A 25,614-nucleotide genomic window follows, 5' to 3' on the forward strand; every position below is an offset into this window, starting at 1 on the left:
TAATCATAAATTATGCAGTTACAATTAAAATTGACCCAAAACTGACATTGACCCAGTTTTTCCTTTAAGAAAAAAATTCAAATCATTCATTGCCAATTGTGGAAAAATATTTTTGGTCCATATCGCCCACCCTATCTCAGCGTATCAGAGGATGTCACACTGACTTGTTTGATCTGACGCCACGCCTCCTCCCACTGTTTGATCTTCCTCTTTGCTTCGTCCAGATCTCGAAAAAGACGAGCCAAGTCAGCGCTGCTGAAAACTGGGGACGGGCTTGGGGAAAAGCTGCCACTTACAAAGTCCCATATTTTGTTAGCTCCACCGTTCAACCCTAGATGATGGGTGCAATACAGTAAAAAGTTAATATGTTGGAAACACGTTTAAACAGGAAGAGACATCGTATTTCATCCCCACATTAATTTATCTAGGCCAGGGGTCACCAACCTTTCTGAAACCACAAGTTACTTCAAAGTTACTGCACAATTCACTTTACATTTGTTTTTTCTATCTTTTCTACTTTGTAGATATATATCTATTACATTTTAAATTATCGTTATTAGAATTAGATTTTCTTTGTTTTGTTCTTTGTTTCAAATTTGTTTGTTTTTCTTCATGGCATCCAGTGTGGACAGCAAAGTAAGAATTCCATTGCACAGGGAAACATGTTTCCTTACTGTGCACATGACAAACACTTTGAATCTTGAATCTTTTACTTTAATCACAGGGAGAAATAAATAAGCATGACAAGCATGAACTTAAAAAGGTTGGAAAAACGTGATCTTTAACACTTTAATCAACTCAATTCATGCAATTGATTCCTTTTCAAATGACCACTGGAAACCATCATGCTCCTATTTTACTAGCCACTAACTACTTTTAACTAATGAAAACATGTTTATACAATTCAACAATTACTGTATGTAAGTTGTTATTAAACTTTTTTAAAAACATCCAAATATAATATATATGTGTGATACTTTTGTCACAATGTTTAAGTGAAAATATACATTTAAAGAAGGTTAATTTACTGGTAATAAAAACTCTACTTAGCTCTAGTAAGACACTGACTACGGCTGTATTTCTCTTTGTGAGTTTGAAGCCTGGAAAGTAAATGACCTTTTAGACGGAGCTCATTGGTGACTAGTGCTCTAGTGGCTCATGTGTTGGTGACCCCTGATCTAGGCCCTTCTCTCAGCTTAACCGCATCTCATACTTCAAACAATCTTTGAACTACATCCAGCATATTGATTTATGCCATTGTCAGATGCTTTCAGCTTACCCAGTGAGTTCTGGGAAGAGGAGGTTGGGGTTCCCAGAAGGCCGTGCTCTTGCTTGGCTAACAACGTGGAAGGGTGATTTTGCTGGTTAACCGTCCCTAAAAGCAGAGACTGTGACAACGACTGGGAAAGAGAGCTCAGCGGGGAGGTGGAGAGCGATGACGAGGAATTTAGGGAGGATGATCGTGCCAATGAGCCAGGAATGTTAACAGGAGCAGATCCGCTGAGCACCCTCTGACCTAAAGAGGTGTGTGTACAGATTAAAAACACATAAAAAGCCACTGGATTTAACAACAAGTGACATCATGGACACGCCCTTACTTGTCAGTCCAACATTACTGTCTTGCTCCTCCAACTCCTTTTCAAGAGACGCAACATTGATATCACTAAAATTAAGGTCCAGCGCAGATCCTGATGATAGAGAAACCAAAATCTCAGCACACACACAGAAAAATGACAGCCAGAGCTTTCAAATCATAATCAAATCAAGCTTTATTGTCATTTTGCCAACCATACATAGTAGTGCAGACAAGATGAGAGAACGTTTCTCTAGGATCCAGTTAAAAACATACACATCTCCCATACTACACATCAGGGATAGGGTCAATTATAATTGCAATTGATAATTACAATTATGGCGTAATTAGAATTTTAATTGTGATTTGAAAAATCTGTTGCCGTCGTAGTTGTAATGAAATTGTAATTGAGTTCGGATAATTCACTTTGTAATTGTAAATGCCATGAAAATTCTATAAAAAATGTCAATTATAATTTGACAAAAACTGGGGAACCATGTCACATTATTATGTACAGTTCTACACATATGAAGTTAACAATTATTAAAATGTTTCATATCAAGCTCACCCACATTTTACCATTAAAAAAAAAAGAAATCGAGGGGTATACTGACACAAAAAAAATATTAAAACCTAACATTTCATTGATTAAGAAGCCCAACAAGGTAATCAATAGATAGACGTTTATTTTTAGTATATTTTACAGCTGATTCAGGACCCATTATTATAATAGATGCTAACTGAAAGTTAACACAAGAGGAAGGTTAACTTTTATTCGGGTATTTATTTCAGGCTCAGTAATTGTAATTAATTAAAATTGAACTTTAGTAATTGAGATCGTAATTGTGATTGATGGTCAGAGGATAAAAATTAATTGCAATTTAATTGTATTTGGAAAAACTGATGTAATCGTAATTGAATAGTAAATGAACATAGATAATTAAAAACGTAATTCTAACTGAGAAATGTGATTGACCCCAACCCTGGTACACATACACACACACACACATCCATAAGACATTGTTATAGTTAAAAAGTTAGTTAAATAGTATATAGCAGCCAGAGTGCATGTGGAAAACAGCAGTTAAAGTGACCTTGTGAATAATAATTTCAAATGCTGAGATTAAAAGCAAATGACAAATACTGAAACTAAAACCTAAGTAACCTAAAATTAGGTTAAGGTGCAGTGTGTGCATATTTTGATCAGCTGTTCAGCATTCTTAAAGCTTGTGGAACAAAGCTGTTTACACGTATACTCACCTATGACTGACTCCACTGTGTTGCTCCCTGGGTAGAAAGGAGTGGCTTTTGCATTCATCGTAGATAAGGTGGTGGGTGAAGAACTGTCTGAGCCAATACTGGAGGCCAAGCTTGACGTTATACTAGATGTAAAGCTGGTGGCCAAAGGGTTCACCGCAGAAAACACAGTGTTGTGTGCCTGGAATCAAGGAAGGAGTTTTCATTTCAAAATAAATCCTAATATAATTCAATTGTCATTATGTTACCATGTAGTAACACTAACACACACACACACCTGTTTATCTTGGTCCAAAAACCTATGATCCAACAGTCCCTTGTTTTTAATCTGCAAATTAAAAAAATACAGTAAATTATTATCTTTGATTTATGAGTTTAAAGGCTGGCATATGTAAATGTTTGCTCTCTTTGTGACAGTTTGTTTAAGTACGTATCCACTGAATGACTTCCAATCACTATCCAAACAGCCAACGGATCATTTGTCTCGACTGGTTGCATTAATGTGTACTGTGCACTGAATAAATAATATTTTACAGCTACGGGGTCGAATTCTACAGTAAATATTCAATGGAATCCAATGGAATCCTTTGAAGCATTTCCACTATAAAAAATACCAACCAGTGAAAAAGATTGGAAGAAGGGGCTTTCTTAGAACGGATAAAGCCTTTACAGTCCAAATATTTTATGGTCGCTTATCATCGTATCGTTGACACAAAAGAAATGAAATAATAGAAAAAAAAAACAGCTGAAATGGATCAAATATGGCAGAAAAAAATCATGAAAGACAAACATATGAAATAATAAATTGAAATAAACTCATTAAGCGTGTGTTTTATTTTGTTCTAACCTCTTCAGAGAACAGTCTGTGTACATGATCCTCACGTTCATAGCCCGGAGCTTTTGGATAGTTTGACGTCAGAGACGAGACACTGGATGTGGTGGAGTCTGAACATAAACTACTACTAGTTAAGGATTTGGGCCTGCTGATGGATCCCACAGGGAATAACAAACTGTCACATCCTGAGCTTGGCGCAACAGTTGAGCTATTAGAACATGAAACCTGAGAAAGAGAAGTGCACATGGTCTTAAGTAAAGAGTTCAGAATATGACAAAGTGAACAATCCAGGAATCGGAATCAGAGGTAAGGGGGGATGCCAGTGGTTACAGTTTATCTGAAGTAAAGAAATCTAACTAATTTGCTTTAACAGGATCCTTTTATAAATATTGCTTTCTCTAAACACGGTCGTACCCATGAATGAGGTGACACAATGTAAACAAAAAATTGAAAGTGTAAAAGAAATCAAGGTGAAAAGACACTGATTTAACATCAAAAGCATCCAAACACAAAAAACATACACTTCCTACTTGTCCGTTGCTACTAGTTGCGCTGCTGTTGGAGTTTCCTCCACTGCTCCACTCAGGGATTGGACACTCTGAATACTGCTGAGAGCCCAGCTGGGACTGGGAACTTGATTGTATCACTGTCAGCAATGAGCTCATTGCCTCTTCTGTAGAAGGGATTCCTGGGTTGGAAAACAATTGCAATCTATTAAAAAAAGTGCTCGAGCAGCAGAAACACATTGACATTTTATACGAGGAAAGTGATCGTAAATGTTTGCTTACGTTCTACATGGGCGAACGCACAGAAGGGCCCTCTGGGACAATACCCAGTTTGACGCATATCGTTGCACTTAGTAGACTTGTAGATCTTGGATTAAAATAAAGAAATTACACGTTAACAAGACAAAACTACGATAAGTCTGAAAACTGTTTTTTTTGTTTAAACAAAGCTACAGTGTGCAGAAATGATCGATGAGATTTTTCACTTACCTCTGGGTGAAACTGCTGTTCTGTACGAGAATGACAGTACTGGCAACTGTCTCCACTGTCACACTTGGACGGCTCACCCCACTCATCACCATGTTTCACATTAGGACACGGAGTTGACCTGCATTTAAAACAATCAACACATTTCATATATCCCTCCTTGCTAAACGAATTTACCTCTAAACAAATATATGTACAGTATATATACACTGAACAAAAACATAAACGCAACATTTTTTTTGCTCCCATTTTTCATGAGCTGAACTGAAAGATGTAAAACATTTTCTATAAACACAAAAAAACTTTCTCTCACAATTATTATTCACAAATCTGTCTAAATCTGTGTTAGTGAGAAACTTCTCCTTTGCAGAGATAATCCATCCCACCTCACAGGTGTGGCATATCAAGATGTTGATTAGACAGCATGATTATTGCACAGGTGTGTCTTAAGCTGGCCACAATAAAAGGCCACTCTAAAAATGTTCAGTTTAATCACACAGCACAATGCCACATGTTGCAAGTTCTGAGGAAGCGTGCATATGGCATGCTGACTGCACGTATGTCTACCAGAGCTGTTCATTTCTCTACCATAAGCCATCTCCAAAGGTGTTTCAGGGAATTGGGCAATACATCCAGCTGGCCTCACAACCGCAGACCACCTGTAACCACACCAGACCAGGACCTCCACACCCAGCATGTTCACCCCCATGATGGTCTGAGACCAGCCACCCGGACAGCTGCTGCAACAATCGGTTTGCATAACCAAAGAATTTCTGCACAAACTATCAAAAACCGTCTCAGGGAAGCTCATCTGCATGCTCGTCGTCCTCATCGGGGTCTCGACCTGACTGCAGTTCGTCGTCGTAACCAACTTGAGTCGACAAATGCTCACATTCGATGCCGTCTGGCGCGTTGGAGAGGTGTTGTCTTCATGGATGAATCCCGCTTTTCACTTTTCAGGGCAGATGGGAGGCAGCGTGTGGCGTCGTGTGGGTCAGCGGTTTGCTGATGTCAACGTTGGGGATCAAGTGGCCCATGGTGGTGGTGGAGTTATGGTATGGGCAGGCGTATGTTATGGACAACAAACACAGATGCATTTTATTGATTGGCATTATACCATGACGAGATCCTGAGGCCCATTGTTGTGGCATTCACCTCATGTTGCAGCATGATAATGCACAGCCCCATGTTGCATGGATTTGTACACTATTCCTGGAAGCTGAAATCATCCCAGTTCTTGAATGACCAGCATACTCACTGGACATGTCGCCTATTGAGCATGTTTGGGATGCTCTTAACACCACAGTGTGTTCCAGTTCCTGCCAATATCCAGCAACTTTGCACAGCCATTGAAGAAGAGTAGACCAACCTGATCAACTCTATGCCAAGGAGATGTGTTGCACTGCGGGAGTGAAATGATCGGCGCACCAGATACTGACTGGTTTTCTGATCCCCCCCAGACTCCCCCCAATAAAGCAAAACTGAACATTTTTAGAGTGGCCTTTTATTGTGGCCACCTTGAGGCACACCTGTGCAATAATCATACTGTCTAATCAGCATCTTGATATGCCACACCTGTGAGGTGGGATGGATTCTCTCGCAAAGAAGAAGTGCTCACTAACACAGATTTTTGAACAATATTTTAGAAAAATAGGTATTTTGTGTAAATAGATAATGTTTTAGATATTTGAGTTCAACTCATGAAAAATGGGAGCAAAAACAAAAGTGTTGTATTTTTGTTCAGTGTGTGTATATAAATATATATATCACTCACCTATACTTGAATTTTCTTGGATTTCTCCTTCGATCTCGACTGTTGTGGTAGTGAGGGCATGCATACCCTTGTCTGCATAGTCTTGGTGGCTTAGTACACTGGTCTGTTTTGTAATTTGCTAAAACAAAGTTGGTATCTGCAGAAATAAAAAACAAATTTGTAAATAGCTTCTTACTTCACCTTCACAGAGAAAAACTATTGGTATACATGTTGTAAATGCCAATAATGCTGCTGGTGTTGCTCACCCTGCCACCGAGGGTCTTCTGTCAAAGTTTTCTCAATCATAGCTTGGCTGGCTAAAACACCAGGCTGCAAATCAGGAATACCTTCCCCAGATCCCAACTGGCCATTTTGCAGGGCTTCTTGTGCTTGAATCTCTCTGTCCAAAGGGATTTTTAAAAAGGACAAACGTTTGTTACTCATTTTATGCAAAATGTGTAATGAATCTATGAACGCAATTAACAAAAAACTTCAGAGACACAACAAAAAAGTGGTTTCTTTCAAAATCATCTTTGAAAATAACACATTGAATGAATTATCCTGCCAAAATACTGACTTATGTGACTAATTTGTTTTTCTAATCCTTTGCATAATTGTTGATTGTCTTTTGGTTAACTATATGTGTCAAAATTAACATATTCTAGCTATTTTGCTCTCCCAAAGACAAAAAGCCTAACAAACAACAAAACTAATTGAGATTTTGAGAAATTATTTCAGGGGTTTATTAAAATGGATCTCATTTCACTTCATTCTTTAAAACAACAAAGTCTAAACTATGGTCTAAAACCAGCCGATTACATTTTGGAGAGTATACAAACACTTAGGCAGGGCTAATTGAACCAGTATTTGCTTGTCTTGTCACCTGATATCATAAACTGGAGGTCGGAGATCATGTGGCCCGTGAGCAAAAGCACAGTGGAGTCCATTCTTCACACAATGCCCTCGAGCATCCGTCTCATGAATACAAGTGCCGGTCTTGTAATATCGTAGATGGTACTTGCGCTCTGTGTCCCCAGTGGTCCGGTGTAAGTAAGGACAACTACACAACAAAAAAATACAACATTTAGACATTCTACCTTCAATATCACATGGTTCACAACAGAAAGGACTGCAACACTTGTGTAGTTGACACAGCAGACAACTACTGGTTGATTGTGATGATTCTACCAACTTAATGAGGCATCACCAGGAGTTAATATTCTGGAGGACCCATATGTACCATTCAATGCCTGTGAAATATTCACCCTGTATAGAGTTTGGATCATTAAATTGGCATAAGAGGCTTTAGGGAAAAGGAAACAGACATAAAGGAGAATTAGTGTGGTAAGGTGCTGAGGTAATATGCAACAACAAAAGAAAACACCTTTTCTTGTTTTTGTGTGAACGTCTATTGATAATAAAAATGTGTTTTTATAAGGAATGCTCTTAAAATATTCTTTAAAACTGTATATATGTCTTTGTTAGTGTTTCTATTGATAGCTAAGTTGTGCTTCCTATAAAAAGATACATTTTTTAACTCCTCCTAACCTCTGTAAAACAACCCAAAGTCTACATTTCATTCCGCAATAATATAATCATTTGCTTTTAAGGCTGATTACTTTATGATTATTGGGTAAAAAAAAAGAACTCAATGAGCTTTACAATTTCACAAATCATCGCCCTGTCATTTTTGGGCCATTCTAACTCTTCTTCTTTTAAATTCAAAAACTTATTTTATTTTATCTGAATTCTTTTTAGAATACATTTAAAATATATATATATATATATATATATATATATATAATAAACATTCATGTAATATAAAAATACATTAAATGCAACATTAAAATCTGCTTGTTTGTGTGTGAACATTTAATTTGTGACCTGTGTTTATTTGAAGGACACAAAACTTACAGAAAAATATGATCGAAAACGTAATTATTGGCACAGTGCTTTTAATTGACTTAAAAACTTACACCATTCAATTTTAATTTATGAAGATACCAAAAGAAAATCATTTGTAATTGATGTGTCCTATCTGACAAAACAACAAAAACAAGTCTACAATGTTCAAGACCAATCATCATCACAGAAGATACTTGAAGTGGGTCAGCATGTTTCACGTAAATGAAACCTTCTGATTTATTAAAAATTTACAATCGATGATGAAAGATCAATTTTATTTTCTAATGCAGGCTTTTAATGCTATTGCAGAGCTGTCAAACCAGCCCAGCCTCAAGAAATATACAGTGCAGACCATCTCCATCGTGAACAAAGCATCTTTCCCTTTCTAGAGTTGCAATAGTTGCTATAGCAACACATAAGGTCATACAAAAATAGCTTCCATTAGTGAGGTAGGAATTGCGAGGAACGTAGTTGTTAGTAAAAATTCTTTGCCTCATTTGCACTCTATTAAAGGCTTCCATTTGTCTAACTTCAGTCATGCAAAAGTGCATAAATAGTAGGAAATAATAACAACAATAATAGTAAATGTTGTAAAATAGCCATGATATTGATGCCTGCTTTTATAAAAGGGACATTTCTTTTTAAGAAGAGAATCATAAACCTTTTCAAAAACAATTATTTGGTACAATCTATTTAGTAAGGCTCCATTAGTGGCCACAGAATACAAAAGAAATGAAATGCAGAGCCAGTATCTGCCGTTTTATTAAATACTGAAACATACAAAGCAAGAAATACTGGTTATTTTTCATTCACTATTGTAAACTATAGTTGCTAAAAAAAATAAATAGAATACTTTCAAAAGCCCCAGTGAGCTGCACTGAATCATTTTCATAATCATTGTCAGAGTTTTGCTTGTTTTGATGACGGAACATGACTTAAAGCACTTATATATACACTAAAACATAATAAATAAAAATGTATAGTAATAATGCATATTGCATTGCTTGCTGCTGTTTAATCACAAAATACAACCATTTTGATGGTTTTAAGACAAGATGTTTTTTTTTAATTATTATTTCCCTATTTGTAGAGACATGGTTTAGACTTGCTTGGATTCTTTTTACTTTTTTTTTTTTTTTTGCTGCTGCACTGAACTTGTCTATCTGCAACTGTTAAATATTTTAAATAATTAATGCATTTGTGAAAAGCAGGTTCTTCAGAATAATACCTAGTTGTCTGTATGCAACTACCAGTATAAATAAAAGTTATACATCTAGAATTCTATAAATAGACCAACCATATACGCACTAAATAAGTGGAGTCCACTTACCATAGAAACGCTTAATGTAATGCATTACAGCAGACATAGGCAACTGGCGGCCCGTGGGCCACAAACGGCCCTCGGTCTAATTTTATGTGGCCCCCAAAGTAAACATACAAAATGACATAAAAATACATTTAAAAAAAAAAAAGCAAGAACATGTGAAAAAATACATATAATAACAACATTGCAGGAAAACATTGTAAAAGACAAGAAAATACTCCAAAAACACACAAAACTACTAGAAAAATTAAAAAAAAGACAACAGTAATAGACAAAATTATGCCAAAAAACACAAAACAAAATAACAAAATGACTCAAAAAAAACATACAAAATTACAGAAAATTAAAACAAAAGTAGACAAAAAGACAAGAAAAACACAAAAAATGACTCAATACCAACAAATAAGTCAATTGACAACATAAATACACAAACATTACTCCAAAAAATGCAAAATAACAACATAAATACACAATGATTCCAAAAAACATATATTTTATAGGAAAAAAGCACAACAAAAATGCACAAAAAACATGCAAAATAACTCCTTGTTGTATCCTGTGTTAATGCTCAGATCGGTCATTATTTTAAATGCTGACATGAATGTTGATAATGCCGCCCTTCGATCAAACAAACATATTTTTGTGGCCACCGCTGTGTGGACGTTGCCCATCTCTGCATTACATCCTGGCACGGCTGGTGTTGCTTTAACATATTTTCATGTTTGTGAACAACCTTATTTTGGAATTACTTTTATAAAAGTAATTAAACTGTGGAATCAAAACAACTGATGTAGGAGTAGAAATGAAAACACTGACTGCACTCAAGGTTTCACAGCACTGCAGCAAAACAGAAACTGAAACAGTGATTGACACACATTCATATTATTGTGGTTCGTTGGTTTCATGTACATACTTGCCTGTTTTGTGGTTTTAATGTTATTTTTAGGGCAGAGATATTGAGCTGTTTTGACTTGGCTCGTGGATTAAAAAATAAATAAAACAAGAAAACAGTTATCAACGTCCCCCGCCAGCTTGGTTGTCATTATAACTCACAACCTCTTCCTAAATGTCCTAAATGCAAACTTAAATGTTTATAAATAGTTAACGTATGTATTAATAATGTAAATATTATCACATCAGAATATAAAATTACTAACTGTCTTAAACGGCTTCCAAGAAAAAAACAGAACAAGGGCAAAACCTCCGGAAAAAATAATTCCGCGCTTCTTATTTTCGAACTCCATCAAGATATTGATACTCTGAAGCTACACATTGAATTCGGTTATCCTATCTTACACAGTTTCTAAGAAAAGCTGTCCCCTATGAAGATACCTTGAACAGATTAAAAAAACAAACCAAGGGCAATAACTCCGGAAAAAATAAATGCGCGCTTCTCATTTTCAAACTTCATCAAGGTATTGATACCCTGAAGCCACACACCAAATTTGGCTATCCTATTTTAAGCTCAAACCTATATCCCCCTTCCACACTTTGTGACGGGGGATAAAAAACTAACTAGCTGCTACTTCATGGCACCATGTGATTAAAAGCAGTACTCACTCATCTCCATCCGGGCAGATGCCTGTGGTCTCGTCATACTTGGTGCAGTACACGTCTGGGCTGTAGTTAAAAGTGCCGTCTCTCCTTCTTATTGGTCGCCTTCGTCGCTGGTTGAGAAAATGCCAGTGAAAGCACGTAAAGGGTCTGTGCTGCGTGCACTTGTGCTGGAGGAACAACGGGCACTGCTCAGTCCTAAACTCCTTCAAATACCTGAGAGAACCAATACACACAGACACACAAACACAACGCGTGCATGTGTGAGGGAATGTGCGACAACTAAGGGTGGGATTAAATATCGTGCAACAAGATATCGCAATGTTAAAACGTCACAAGTTTAATCGTAGATTGTACAAGTGGTATCGCAATATTGCAAAGTGTGAAGGGGCGGGGTTTAAGCATACCTTTCCATCCCTGCTACATCTGTCCCAAGTGAGCATGTTGTTTCAACTGCAGGAGACATAAATGTCCAAAGGTCTCAATGGCTGCCAGAAACAGACATGCTAATATTCTATTCAAAAAGAACATGTCCATATCTTAAACCTGGGCTGTATAAGCTGTTCTAGTTTGGTGTTTAAGAAAATAAAATACTTGTAATGCAAAGTTCATGCACATTGCAGAGATAGTAATATTGTTTTGAAGAATGTCAGGGTGATGACGAAATGATTTGAGTTTAATTTCAGACTGACACAAATTATCGGTCTCTGTTTATGCAATCTATTCGCAGGGTGGTACTTGTTTATTTCATTCTTCAAATTCACTTCAGTTTAATAGGTTATATGCAGGTTTGGGGTCAATTACATTTTTCAATTACAATTACGTCTTCAATTATCCAAGTTCAATTACAACTCAATTATAATTATAGTGACCAACATGTTTTTCCTATTTGAATTAAAATTACAATCATTATTTCCCCCCTTAAAGTAAATTACAATTATGTTCTCAATTAGTAAAGTTCAATTACAATTCATCACAATTACTGATCCTGAAATAAATAAGCCCATAAAACACAACTTTCCTCTTCTGTTAGCATCTCCTATGATAACAGGTCAGTTGACCCATGTCTTAAAAACAGCTGTAAAATACAGAACCAATATCTATCATTTAATTTTTTTTTTTTTTTTTTATCTCTTGATTACCTTGTTAGGTGTCCTAATCAATGAAATATTGATATTAAAACTGTTGGTGTCTGAGACTTTTTTCTGTCAGTATAGCCCTAAATTAAAAAAAAAAAAAAAAAGTAAACTTGATATGAAACATATTTTATTGAATGTCAACTTTGCATGTGTAACACATAAAACTGTAACATGATTCCTCTTGTTTGCAAGGAACGTCTGTGTGCATGTGGAGCGAATACCCCCCCCCCCGACGCAGTGTCTGATCAACCTGAAACTTTGTCAACGGTTTCCAAATATCCCAAGTGAGTGCATCTGTAAATTTGGAGTCATTTGGTCATACCAAAAACAATTTAAAACCAACTTGAAATGACCAATCCACACTGTGGAACTCCTGTTAGAACACTTGATGATGTCATCAGAGTTCCAATCAGAATGTTCTACTGATGATGTCGTCGACAGTGACGTCATCGGTGTTCCAAGAATGTTCAAACTGATGTCATCAACAGTGACGTCATCGTCAGTGCTCTATTTTATCCTAATGCTAATGCAGTACGACGCTGTCTGTCTGTACACGATAACTTAAAAAGTTATGAACGGATTTTGCTGAAATTTTCGGGAAATGTTGATTACATTTTGGTGATGTTCTGGCAACTAATATATATATATATATATATATATATATATATATATATATATATATATATATATATATATATATATATATATATATATATATATATACACACACACACACACACACACAAAATATACATCCCATTCATTTTACCATACACACTGTGGAACTCCTGTTAATGTCAATATGAATACATACCTCCTATACTAATTTAATTCATTGTTTTCATAAAATTTTCATTTACAATTACAAAGTCAATTATCTGAACTTAATTACAATTCAATTATGAGTACAACAGCAACAAATTATTTAGATTACGATTATAACTATCTCATCAATCACAATTCATCCCAACCCTGGTTATATGCAAGTATTCAAATGAAAGTGTGGTTATTTTTCAAACTGCATTTCTTTTCGTCTGTATCCCTTTCCAATAATATCACCCCATATAGTTAACTTTGAATATCGTCTCATCTCTGGTGAAAATGCAGAAAAAAAACACAACAAAGTTTGGTGTTTTCGCTGCAGCCCTGCTACATATTTCAGGTCACTGACGTTAGCTCCGTATTCTCAACGCAAAATGCGCATTGATTCCCCCGTAAGATCGTCTCACTGCCTTGGTACGTACGCCAATAAATGTGCGTAGCAAGAGAGAGAGACTCAAAATAAGGCCGAGCTATTTACAAGCAGGCAGGCTAGCGTGTTCCTGGCTAATCTTTTAGCACACCAAGTTGAAGGCACAACGAGCCACTAAACGTGAGCGTAAACCGTGTTGGTAGATCCGGACAGACAGTGCTACGTCAGTACGGAGGTTTTAAGTGTGTGCAGCTGTTAGGCGCGTGAAGTGTATGTGTGTGTGTGCGCTGTGTAGAACGCGTCAGGCAGTCACAAAGCCAGGAAAAAGCTCCATGTTTTCTACACACGCACAGCACTGGAGGAATGCGGGAAATGCAGACACGCGGGGCCGCGGGCTGCGTTTCCAGCGACCGACAATTGTGTTGATGTGTCTGTGCGGCAGCGATACTCACGTATAGTGGGTAGGTTTCTCAGTTTGAGGAGACGCATTGGCCGCCGTTTTCGAAACCGACGGCATTTTCAGTCAAAACAATGCATTGCGCATGCGCCGAGATCTGTTGCTCGCTTGCAAGCATGCACGTCGGGGCTGTAGTACCCAAAAAGACCGCAAGAGGGTGTAAAAGAGACTGCATTCAATACATTAAAAAAAGCACACACAAAAAACAAACAAACACAGACCATCGATCACAGTAGAAAATTAACATTTACCCATAATAGACAAAGACAGTTTGATGTCTGCTTTTTTTTTTTTTTTTTTTTTAAAAAAGAACACATGCATAAAAACGTCCTCAAGATATACTAATGTCATAAAAATGTTCAATATTTTTTGTCACTCATTTCAGAAAGTCAAACCCATATATGATATAGGCTCATGACACATAGAGTGAAATATTTCAAGCCTTTATTTCTTGAAATTTTGATGATTGTGGCTTACAGATAGTGAAAATCCAAAATTCAGTGTTTAGTAAAATTAGAATATTACATAAGATCAATAAAAAAAAAGATTCAGGATATCATTGAACCAGTTTTTGGTACTTTTGGCAGTGTGGGCAGGTGGCAAGTCCTGTTGGAAAATTAAATCAGAATATTTCACTCTTTTCATGATATTCTATTTTTTTTTTTTTTTTTAGATGTACCTATATATCTATATTCCTTTAGGATAATGATATATATCTATATTCTTTATACTTTTTGTTTTATTTTTCTATTCATATTTTCTGTTTATATGTAGCTTCTATTTTTGTATTGTCCTATTTTATCTCCTTCATTGCACTATTTTTCGGGTGTCTTTTCGATTTTCTGTGTCTATTTCTTCTGTTGTTCTTTTGTCTTTTTGTTTTTCTTGCACTTTATCTGAGCTATCATGACAGTAAAGTTCCCCACTGTGGGATCAAAGTTGCTCTTAATTAAAAAGGTGTAATTATAACAAAAACCTACAGTTTCAAAAGCAAAATAAGAGAAAAGCATCATTTTCAAAAGAAGAAACATCAAGAAAGTGAGACTAAAGGGTAGAGACACCTAGCTGTATTGGTTGAGGTTAGAGAAAGTTTTAGAAAGTAAAGAACTGGATATAGAGATAATATGAGTAATGGTAATCCAAGTTGGACAAGGAGCTACAAATCCAAAGCCAGGACTCCTGAAGAAAAGAAAAAGAGGGAGAGAAGAGAGGGATGAAACCAAAAATTTTCTCTTTGTTTGTTACAAAGTGCAAAGTTTCACAATACTAAATTCTAATTTTGATTTCCATCTATTAAATCCCTCTAACCAGAGTTCCTTCATTCTGATATGCACTTTAAAGAATAAGGAACATTTTTGTGTAATAATTATTTGTATTTTCATCCAAAAACAATGAATGTCTCATAGTAAAACTGGAGTCATTCAATCATCATTTTCAAACACAAACTGTGTTCAGTCGTTAAAACATAGGCAGTGATGAGAAAGTTGCTAAAAGGATTCCATCGGTGACTATTTTCAAGAGAAGCTGCGTGACTGAACATCAGGGATTGTGTGAGGAATGTATTTTCTTAAATACTTATCACATGCCTGTAAATTGTGCTTTCAATGTTGCTGCTTTGTGCAAATAATGTTGCACTGAAACAAAAAGTGCTTAAATCTAGACAGTTCTGTTGCCTTTGGTTATATTTGCTTAGAATAAAGCTAATTCTCAGAGTAAAGATGTTCATTTAATAGACAAACAAACTAAATCTGATAAGTACGTGCCTCATAGACGTTGATTTACTTTTACAATAAAGGCAAACAGCACCATTACGGGGTTCTATAGTCAACTACTGATTTAAATTTGCACAATGGTAAGGGTTTTTTATTTTATATTTTTGAAACGGGTGTGTAAGACATTAGGCAATTTGATTGGTCTGACACTAGATCTAAAGCATGTGAACATCTCGTTCCCTTTTTTTGTCTCTGGGAAGTAATTTGCTGTGCGCTGCTTCTTTTTTCCATAAAGGATTTTAATGTACAAATGCAATTATACTTCTAATCTATTATTCAGCTGTCACCAGTCCACCGTGTGCTTTGCCTCATGATTATGCATCAACCCCGGACTGTTCAGTTGTAATTACTTTGACCTGCTCCACCTACTCCCCTACCACAGTTCAATTGTGTTCAACGCCTTTGTATAGACTCAACGGTAAAAGCCTCATCTTGATTTTAGCCTTGTATTTGTGTGTTAGGCAAACAAATGGTTATCCAAATTTCCCCATTGACCATAATGAATATTTATTTGGGCTATTTTAGTTATAGTTGATCCTTGATAGGTTAATTCAACTTGGCAATAATGCACTTTGAATAAACAAGGTGTATGTAATGTATTTATACCAACACAAACATAGTGAAGCCAGTGACCCTATGCTCACAACACAAAACAGGACTAAGGAGAGAGGGTTCTGAGGAGCTTTCCAATAACCCAACCTAACAATAAGTGGGTACTCATTGCATGATTAAAGCTGCAGTTTGTAGAATCCTTTTGAAACCAAAACCGAAACTGAACCTCCCTTACAATATATTTTCCGACTGCTTTTAGCGACTTTTTCCCAATATAGACTAGTGACATATGTATGGATTTTATTTTCTGTTATCAGAGATTTTCCTGGTGTTTTAGAGACTCTATGAATGCACATATCACTCTAGTTACTGTCCAAGGCAACGCGGCTGCTGCCGTCAGCTCCTCCCCGTCAGAGAGCTCAGAAAGGCGGCTGTGATCCCTGCTGACTGCCGCTGTGAGCGGACTGACAACCATCACTCCACTTTCAGACTATAGAATGAATTCATCTTGAAAAAGCTTATCTTGGTTTACACTCGTCTGTTATCACTCTCTCTCTCTGACACCTTTGTGTGTGTGGGGCGGGCCCTCCACAGGCACTGGGTCTTTTTCCTCTTGATTTGCTGTGTAACTGTTGTGTAACTGTTGTGTCTAACGCTGTCAGACTTCTGCTGAGACGTCCGTCATTACACTTTTACTACCTAGGGTACCTGAACGACCCTCGACTTCATAGTAACATAAAAAAACAGCTCATGGAGCACACGTGTTTGTAGAAAGATCTCTGATGGGCTAAAGTCCAGCGTCATGCTCCTGGATTCATAAATGTCATTTTGCAGAGCCAGGAGAAGGAGTATAGCTTCACTGTCCTCTCAGAACACATACAGTATGCTCAAAGATGATTATGGGTTTTTGACCAAATGATGCAAAAAAAAAGTTACAAATTGCAGCTTTAAGTGGTACATGAAACAAACAAGGTTGTAATACTTTGACCCTGTTCTGTAACCAAGATACCCCAAAAATAGAGGAAAACCCTATTAATTTCGAATGAATTTTAATTAATTCTTTAAATTTGATACCCTACAGAAAAAAGTTGATGAATTATGATAAAACTTCTATTTTTCTTCATAACATATAAAAATAACATAAAATGTGCACCCCCCGCGGCCGCCAGTTTGGGAACAACTGATTAATTGTATAATTTTTACAATATAGATATATCCATATAAATCTATATACCTCCTGGATACACTTGTCCTCTTTTGAGAACCACAGTTCTAACAAAGAAAGGTTTTCCTTATTTGTCTCCATTGAAAAAGTTTTAACCAGCACAAAAAAAAAAAAAAAACTTGTACAGACCAAACAAATCTGTGAGTATTTATGTTAGATTATCCAAATGTTTCTTTTCTTTTCCTGAGAAGCTCCAGTGCAGCATCACCCGGAGGCAGAACTGGATGTTAGCCATGGGGAAAAGTCACACCCTTTGTCCTCTGTGACGCCAGCTAGCACAAACCTTTAGCCTCAGTGAGCAGGCTCAGCTGTTCATACAGTTCCCTGTCAGACTATTCTCACAGTGTCTGGTGTGGGTCCAGATGTGTACTGTGTGTGTGTGTGTGTGTGTGATGTATAGACGCACTTCACCTCTCCTCTGGGCTTATCACAGCAGGTCTTGGCTCTAAAGTCAGGCTGCTGCTTATTTATATCAATATTCTTGACAGGCCTCATTGGATTTTACTCCCGCCTTCCTGTTTTTGTGCTTCTGTGGCACTGACGGAGCCCAGTGATGTTTACAGGACAATATATACATGTACCTGCAGACATTCTTAGTTACAGAATGCATACAGATTATACAAACTGGGAAAAAAAATGACATTTCTCTTGTCAAAAAATGGTTGAAAACCAACTTCATTACCGTGAGTTACAACAATTTAGGAATGTTTTTTTAAACTCCTAAAAACATTTACTGAAACATTTCCCAGCACTACTTTCCCAGGCTGCAGGGACTCTTACAGCTGGAATAACAGTTTGTGGTTTAGACTCCTCCTATTATTATAACCCTACACAAATGCTCCTGCTTTTTTTTGTTTTCATGTTTTCTCAACATAATCCATACATTATTTAAGATACTGTATTTAAGATTGTTGTGTGGATTAACAGTTACAAATGCTGGTGTTTATTGAGTTTGAGACTGAGCAATCCAACCATAAAATGATCTATAATCTCTGCTCCAATCGATTATACGTGAAGAAGTTGTAAAAACCTTAAAGAGAGCTTTCATTAGCTTAATGACAGCATAAATTATTACAGCATGTTAATCTACATGATATTAACCTATGATCGCTGTGTTCATGAGCCTGTTTCCCTTCTGCCAGAAGCTTTCATTCAACACAAAGGCTCACACTGAAGCCTTAGAATAAGACTAAGTGAATGATGTGTTTACTCTGTCCTGTAACCTCTTGACAGAACAACACCCATTCTGTTCCATCATCTTCCTAACAGGAAGTCACAGTTAAAGACAATAATAAGTCAGTGTTAAAAAAATAAAAGCATTACCTTTACTTTCCCTTACAGTATTTCTTAGTTTCCAGAAACCAGCTTTTGGATATAAATCCAACAAAAAACTATGTTTAAAATAATCACCTGTGTATGATTTAATCTAAGTCAACGTTTCGATACAGTTCTTGAAGACTTGATCATGATTTTGCATCAATCAGTATGTATTTAGTCTGTAGAACAATAGAACATCTTTACTTGTAGAATTAAATTTGCAAGTTGGTGGACACTTTGTTGACTTGTTTTAATGCTTCCAACAATTTGGTGTTATTTTACTTTAAAAGCCAATTGAAATGGGCCCCCTGTACCTTCTTATCATTCTCAGCAGTGTTTTCCAAACTTTTGTGAGCCAGAAATCCCCTAAAGTGTTGAAAAAAGTAAATGGACCTTAAAGAGTAACTAAACCCAACATGCTTCTGCTGAAAACAAATGTATTTTGGTATGAAGTAGTGTTGTGGATTGATTCTTGACCAACTCTTGACATTTTAGTCAAAGTATTTCAATATGGCCCATTTTTTAGTAAAGATGTAAGAGTGACTGCCCTCTTTGGGTTGAAATCTGGCAACTACAAGCAAATTTTGCTATTGGCTGAGAATGGTGGTTTGGGACGTTTTGGTGGCTTCTTTACGTCACAAAACACAGCTGTTGGCTCCGCCCCTCTTATAAAAACTAGCAACAGTAGACTTTGCGATCTATGGCAAATAGAATTGCAAATAGATAGGTATAGTGAGTATTGAGAAAGTAGTTAGCATAGCATAGGTTTTTATTTGGAGATTTTATAGTAGGTAGAGACAAAAAAGATGTCCAGCCTCGGCGCACGTCACTCAAAACCTTGTAGTTTAGTAGGGCTGCTCAATTAATCGAAATTCGATTACAATTTCAATTATTACACCCAATGATTACAAGAATAACATAATCGAGAAAAAACGATTCTTAAAAAAAATTAAATTATATATATATTTTACATAGGTTTTATTTGCTAAATAAAACAAACCCACTATTTCGGACATCTACAAATCGTAAAGCTTGGCACGCACATGTTATTAATACTAACTTTGAGTTGTTTAATACACGCAAATGCAAGCTCCTCCCCTCCGCCCCACCCCTTTCAAAGCCAAAGCTAGCCTGCAGGCCAACACGAGGAAAATATATTTTATGTTTTTTGTACACAAAATAAATAATTTTTGGTAGACAAATATTCATTTGAATAATCGTGATTTCAATTATGACTAAAATAATCGTGATTATTATTTTTTCTACAATCGAGCAGCCCTATAGTTTTTTTTAAATAATAATCTACAGAAAAAGGGCAGACACTAATCTCCAGCAATACGGCTTCAAAAATAAATACAACACACTTTGATTACACAGCCTTACATGGCACAGCAAATGCTCTTTCAGTCACAGTCATTCCTACTGCGTAATTATAAACTCTTATGAACCAAACATAAATGTTTGTAGATTGTAGGAAGAAACCCGATATAACCAGAGGTACACTTACTCATGCATACTTAGGAACAATGTCCAAATTCAACCTAGAGAGTCAAGGGCCAGTAGGCCTTGAACCCAGTTTGTGAGGCAGCATTACAAACCCTGACACCACCAACATCAAAAGGAGATCAAAGTAAAGAGAGGGTCACAGGGGACGTCTTTAGGTTTTACAATTTTGTAAAATGTTTTGAATCTGATGATTGATACACTTTTATGTTTAAGTTGTCAAAAGTTAAATTCAGGTGTAATAATACTGTTTGTATTGCAGGGGGGTGTTCATGCTGCACTTCCTTTACTCCTAAAAATATTAATTGTGGCTCAATAATCCCATATTGCTTGCGGGCTGTTTTAAAGTTGTCCTTTCCTCTGTCACACTTCTGAATTATATTCCAGCATGGCCCTTTGGCTGTTCTAATCAGTAGTTTTTAATGTCTCTCCTTTTCACAATAAAAGACCAAAGTCAGTCATCAAGAACAAGTGCATGGAAGAATGAAACGCGTTGATGTATTATTGATTGTGGACTTTGAAAGAAAACACACTCAGTTTCGGTATATGTTCTATTGATGCTTTTGTCTTTTTTTGTTCAGAAAGTGAGCAGGTCAACTGGAACAATGGTACAACTACTGCTGAAAACTGATCAAAGTAAATATGCATGGTTTATCCCACCAAGATTATCTCTTGCATAAAAGTCACACCTCAGACACTTCGCCCCTAACAGGGAGGTGCAAATCCAGACCATGTTGGCAGAAGCGGTTAACAACTGACCAGCTGGCCTTCTGTTTTATGAACAGACGCAGCTTGTACCTGAAGGTCTCTCCTAGAAAACTGTAGATAATAGGGTTCAGGCAGCTGTTCGAAAAAGCTGCCAGGTTTACGATGTGGCCCGTGAGTGGGAAATCATGCCAGAGGGTGGTCACGGCTCTCTGCGATGGGTCAGCCGTGCCCTGCAGCAGCTGGATACTGATGAAGACGTTTTCTGGCAGCCAACAGATGAAGAAAACCAAAACCACCACCACAATCATTCGCAGGGCCTTCTGTCGCCGTGGCCACAACCCGCGATGTTTCTGGGACCTCATGAGGATTCGCCCAATTAGCGAGTAACAGAGACCAATAATGGAGAAAGGCACCAAAAAGCCAATGGTCACTTCTAGCCACTGGATCTCAGAGACGTTGGCGAAACAGAAATGCAGCTCTCCTCTGTGCTGTGTCTGCACGATGGTGAAAGGGAGGAGTGTGGCCAGAATGGAGGCCATCCAGATGAGGCCACAGCTGAGCTTGGCATGTTGCATAGTCCTCAGAGGACTGCTGCTCACCGAGCTAGCCAAAGCGATGTATCGGTCGATGCTCATCCATGTGAGGAAAAAAATGCTGCTGTACATGTTGACCTGCAGGAAAAGCGACATAAAGGTGCAGAGCACAGCATAGTCATAATACTTCTCATTTAAATTGAAGACCTCAATGAGGGAGTCTGCCACCAGAATCAGGTCAGCGACGGCTAGGTTGATGAAGTAGAGGTCAGGGATGGTCATCTTATCTCTGTGGTTCAGGTTCACCACCAAAATCAAGATGTTACCAATAATCCCAATAGGAAAAAGGAGGATAGTGTAGAGGCAGGACAAGAAGAGGCCAATAATGTAAGACTGATATCGGTCTGAGTTTTCACTGAAATCTGTTGTGTTGAACTCATCAGTAGTGTTGAGTTGTTCTGTACTGGTATTGTATATCCAGAGCCCTTCCATGCTGGCTTAAATCACACGCCCCACATAAGTCACCAGTTACTCCTACATCATCAAGGTATGGCACGTTCCAGTCATGGCTCCTCAAAGAGTGAATCATCTAGGCTGCGTTACCATGCTGACAGATGTCAGGGGAATAATAGAAACGCTGGGAGCTTTAAAGTCTCATCACAACTTCAGGTTTCATCCACTAATAGATTCTTGATGCAAATCAGAGGCACCTCCATGTTTGAGGCTCAGAACACCCAGATGTTCCAAACTGACGTTTTGAGATTAAATAGTGCTTTACTTTTTCCTCCTTAGAGTCCCTTCAGGTCCACGTGCATCTTTATTCAGTGAGCGTTGGTCAGTGAGGCTATGCTGTGACATCTGTGCTGTGAGAAAGAAAAGAAACACATCACACACACAATCATAACACAACATACAAGTCAATCAGCGGTGCAATCCTAGCGTTTGTATTTAGCTCTTCTTATTTTGGTCCTGTGAACTGAATCTATGCAGACGAGAGCCATAAATAAAAGCCAGAATACATTGTAAGCACATTAACATTCAGGCTTCCAACTTAAACAGATGCATTGAAATCCTCTTTAAAAGATCAGGGAAATGCAAGCTCACTCCAACTGTTCAGCCAATACCTAATGCATATTATTAACAGATTTAAGATATTTATTAGAATTATCATTTAATGATATTCTGAGTTATGATCACATTGACAGACACCTAATTTATAGTTTGACTTGTTTACAGCCACAAACTGTATTTACTGCAGCCTTTTACATTCATAACAAGCATGATTTTCTGGTTATAACTCTCAGGTGCAAGACAGACCAGACTCTGTTTGGGAAACATGACCTTTAGCGGACACTCAGAGCTCTTGGGGTTATATTTCCTCCATAAGAAGACCTCTGCAATATTAATGCACTCTTATTAAGAGTGCTTTTTTATGGCTGTAATTCAGGACTTTCACATTGAAGCAGGAATGTATTCAGCAGATTAAAAGTCTACAATGCAAAGTGGAAAAATTAAATTTGATTCAATAACACTCTTTGCTGTTGCGTGACAACATTTAATTGACATTTAAAGGCATTTTGACATTAGGAAAATACAAACACATTTACCACCAACAAGTCTTTAAATGTGGCCAGTAAGGAAAAACACTTACTTTAAATTTGGCATTTGTTGCTCCTTCATGCTTGTTCAGTGCAGAAGTCAGAGTCAGAGATTTGTAAATCCCACATCAGGGCTCCTCTTCTGCACCACCTGCTGTTTGGCCCAACCCAGACTGGAGATGAGAGGAGGGCGGGCAAGACGGCAAGCCTTAAAATGATCCGTCACTCATCCCTAACATGATCCTCTACTTCCAAAGGACTATCTTAACCGTCTCTAATCTCACCCATTGAATGAACTGCAAAAATACAATTGAACTGCACATAAAGGCGTAAAGGAGTTTGCCTAAACCATTGCTATGGAAACCACCTGAACATTTTGCAGCAAATGTTCACCTGAGTCATCAAAATGAATTCATTACTGATTAACACACGTGTGTAATGACAAATAAAGCTGATTCTACTGATGAACACACATCTACGCTCTCCCTAAAAGACTGCCTGCTCATTTTACCTGTCAATCAGAAACAGAAAGGACTCTTTTCTTCCAGGTAAGGAGCAAACACACTACTTATTGTACATTGGCTATTAAAAAACCATGGATAAGGTATTGTTTGGTGTACTTTAAATGCAGAATATCACAATATTAAATTGTTACAAGATGTATTGTCAAGGTTACGAGTGGTAATACGACTCTTATTGAGTTAACCAACAAGCTGAATATTAGTTGGAGACAAAGAAATACCGTAGAGGTGGTGGCACTATATACTGTATCTACCTAGGAAGGGAAGTTAATGCGTCAGATATGGAAAACTCCATGGATATTGAACATATGGAAAGCGTTATGTTTCTGAAGTACTTTGTTATTTTTTAATTGGGAATGAATTAAAATAATTGCAAAAATGCTCCAACATGGTGTAGGGTCTGATAACAAAGCAGCGTTGATTACAAGAATAACAAGGAAAAAAACAAGAATTTTAAATTTCATTTTAGTATGTAGTCACTCACCAAACACTGGATTTAGTTAAAGTCACATTTTTATTATTTTAGGTCAAATTTAGACTAAAGGAAAGTTTTAATTTTTGTCTCATTATATTCTTTGTAATTAATTTGACAGTTTTGTTATACTGTAATAGATTTTTCAAAATGATGTATGTCATTGTAGTGAAATCTCAATTTAGGTATACTGTTAACTGTGTTTAATTATTGAAACTATAATAGTGCAATACATAATCATGTTCTTCACAAGTTGTTGATGACTTACAACTCACACACTAACACTTTCTTGAAAAGGCTTTGACCGGGTACATTATTTCCTTCCTCTACCTAAATAACATGTTTGCGACTGTGATGTGCTCAAGCCTATCAGATCATACACTGAAGGGCAGAGCACATGATGGACAGGACGCCATGCTGTGTTACTATTGTTTTAGAAACTCCAAATAATTTAACATGAATGTTTAGGGGCTGTCGAAGAAAAACAATCACAAGGGAGGACACGCAAGGAGCTTTTGAAAGCCATTGGGCTGACCTAAAATCTGTTAAAATTTCAACTTTTATGTTGAACAGATCTCATTCTTTATTAGCAAAGTGCAGTGGTGTGCAGAAATATTTTTGGGGGGCGGGTGCTGAGTGAACAATAAGGGCACCTATTATCTCAGGGAATCATTTGTGAACTCATTCAGCTTCTTATTGTCTTCTCTCCCTTATCTCCCGTAGTTCTTGGTATCCCTTGGTAGCAGCTCCATAACCCTTACCTCGATTGGAAGACCTCATGGCCTCCATCTCCAGTTGGAATGTTTCTTGTCACACCCTCTGCCTTCAGTCAGCCACATTGTCTTGTCACTCAGCTTTATCTCCTTCACCCCTGAATCTCTCCTTAGTTTCCCCAAAAAAATCTTGATCTCACCAGTCTTCAGAAAGGTGCTCTCCTTCCCAGCAATAGGTTATATACAAGTGCTTAATTTGTAAATCGTCAGGTCCCGGTGTGAAAAAAAATGTTTTTTTGCTTAAATAATAATAAGTCATTTTTGTTTTCAAAGTGAACGGACACATGTTTTATTTGTTTATTGGATTGAGTTATGGCTAGGGTTATAATCTCAGTACGGAGGTAAACTCAATACGTGACACCGGAGCAAACGCGGGGTGTTGTTATGGTGTAGTATAAAATAATCCTACGCATGAAAGTTTCCTATGGGCACATGCGCACTAATAGCGTAGTAATTATTTATATGTATACGTACAAAGATTCTCACCTTTTTTCAACATGATGGACGCGCATGTGCATTTAGTCAGGTGCGCATGCCCATTGTCGACCGTAGGAATATTTCATGGCAGGGTTATTTTACACTACACTGGTAGTAAGAGAGAGACAAAAATGTCACGGAATACATTTATCACTGCGCCTTTGGCTAAATAAATGAGCCAA

At 37.2% G+C, this 25,614-nt stretch overlaps 2 protein-coding genes across 4 annotated transcripts in view; both read right to left on the reverse strand.

The window, feature by feature from the left end:
* Nucleotides 1-14,081, reverse strand: part of unkl (unk like zinc finger) — a 53,961-nt gene extending 39,880 nt beyond the window's left edge. For 2 of the 3 annotated variants that reach the window (XM_028455471.1, XM_028455469.1), the window contains exons 1-15: nucleotides 13,977-14,061; nucleotides 11,601-11,646; nucleotides 11,200-11,409; nucleotides 7,294-7,470; nucleotides 6,677-6,810; nucleotides 6,432-6,567; nucleotides 4,661-4,778; nucleotides 4,454-4,538; nucleotides 4,187-4,353; nucleotides 3,678-3,890; nucleotides 3,108-3,158; nucleotides 2,834-3,011; nucleotides 1,599-1,688; nucleotides 1,280-1,516; nucleotides 165-331 (exon numbers count right to left, since the gene is read on the reverse strand). In XM_028455471.1, coding sequence (XP_028311272.1) covers nucleotides 165-331; nucleotides 1,280-1,516; nucleotides 1,599-1,688; nucleotides 2,834-3,011; nucleotides 3,108-3,158; nucleotides 3,678-3,890; nucleotides 4,187-4,353; nucleotides 4,454-4,538; nucleotides 4,661-4,778; nucleotides 6,432-6,567; nucleotides 6,677-6,810; nucleotides 7,294-7,470; nucleotides 11,200-11,409; nucleotides 11,601-11,646; nucleotides 13,977-14,013 — 2,046 coding nt within the window. In that variant the 5' untranslated portion in view covers nucleotides 14,014-14,061. Of the gene's footprint in view, nucleotides 1-164; nucleotides 332-1,279; nucleotides 1,517-1,598; nucleotides 1,689-2,833; nucleotides 3,012-3,107; nucleotides 3,159-3,677; nucleotides 3,891-4,186; nucleotides 4,354-4,453; nucleotides 4,539-4,660; nucleotides 4,779-6,431; nucleotides 6,568-6,676; nucleotides 6,811-7,293; nucleotides 7,471-11,199; nucleotides 11,410-11,600; nucleotides 11,647-13,976 lie in introns of all 3 variants that reach the window. The other variant, XM_028455472.1, reaches the window with a different exon arrangement.
* A 6,952-nt stretch (nucleotides 14,082-21,033) lies between these two features.
* Nucleotides 21,034-22,083, reverse strand: gper1 (G protein-coupled estrogen receptor 1). Its single transcript, XM_028455050.1, has one exon. It carries the CDS (start codon nucleotides 22,081-22,083, stop codon nucleotides 21,034-21,036), a length of 1,050 nt encoding a protein of 349 aa, XP_028310851.1.
* Between the last annotated feature and the right edge of the window lie 3,531 nt (nucleotides 22,084-25,614).

Source organism: Gouania willdenowi, chromosome 8 (genome assembly GCF_900634775.1).
Source record: "Gouania willdenowi chromosome 8, fGouWil2.1, whole genome shotgun sequence".
Classification (NCBI taxonomy): Eukaryota; Metazoa; Chordata; class Actinopteri; order Blenniiformes; family Gobiesocidae; genus Gouania; species Gouania willdenowi.

Coding starts and splice junctions, on each gene's coding strand:
- gper1 (XM_028455050.1), bottom strand. CDS start 22,083: ATGGAAGGGCTCTGGATATACAATACCAGTACAGAACAACTCAACACT.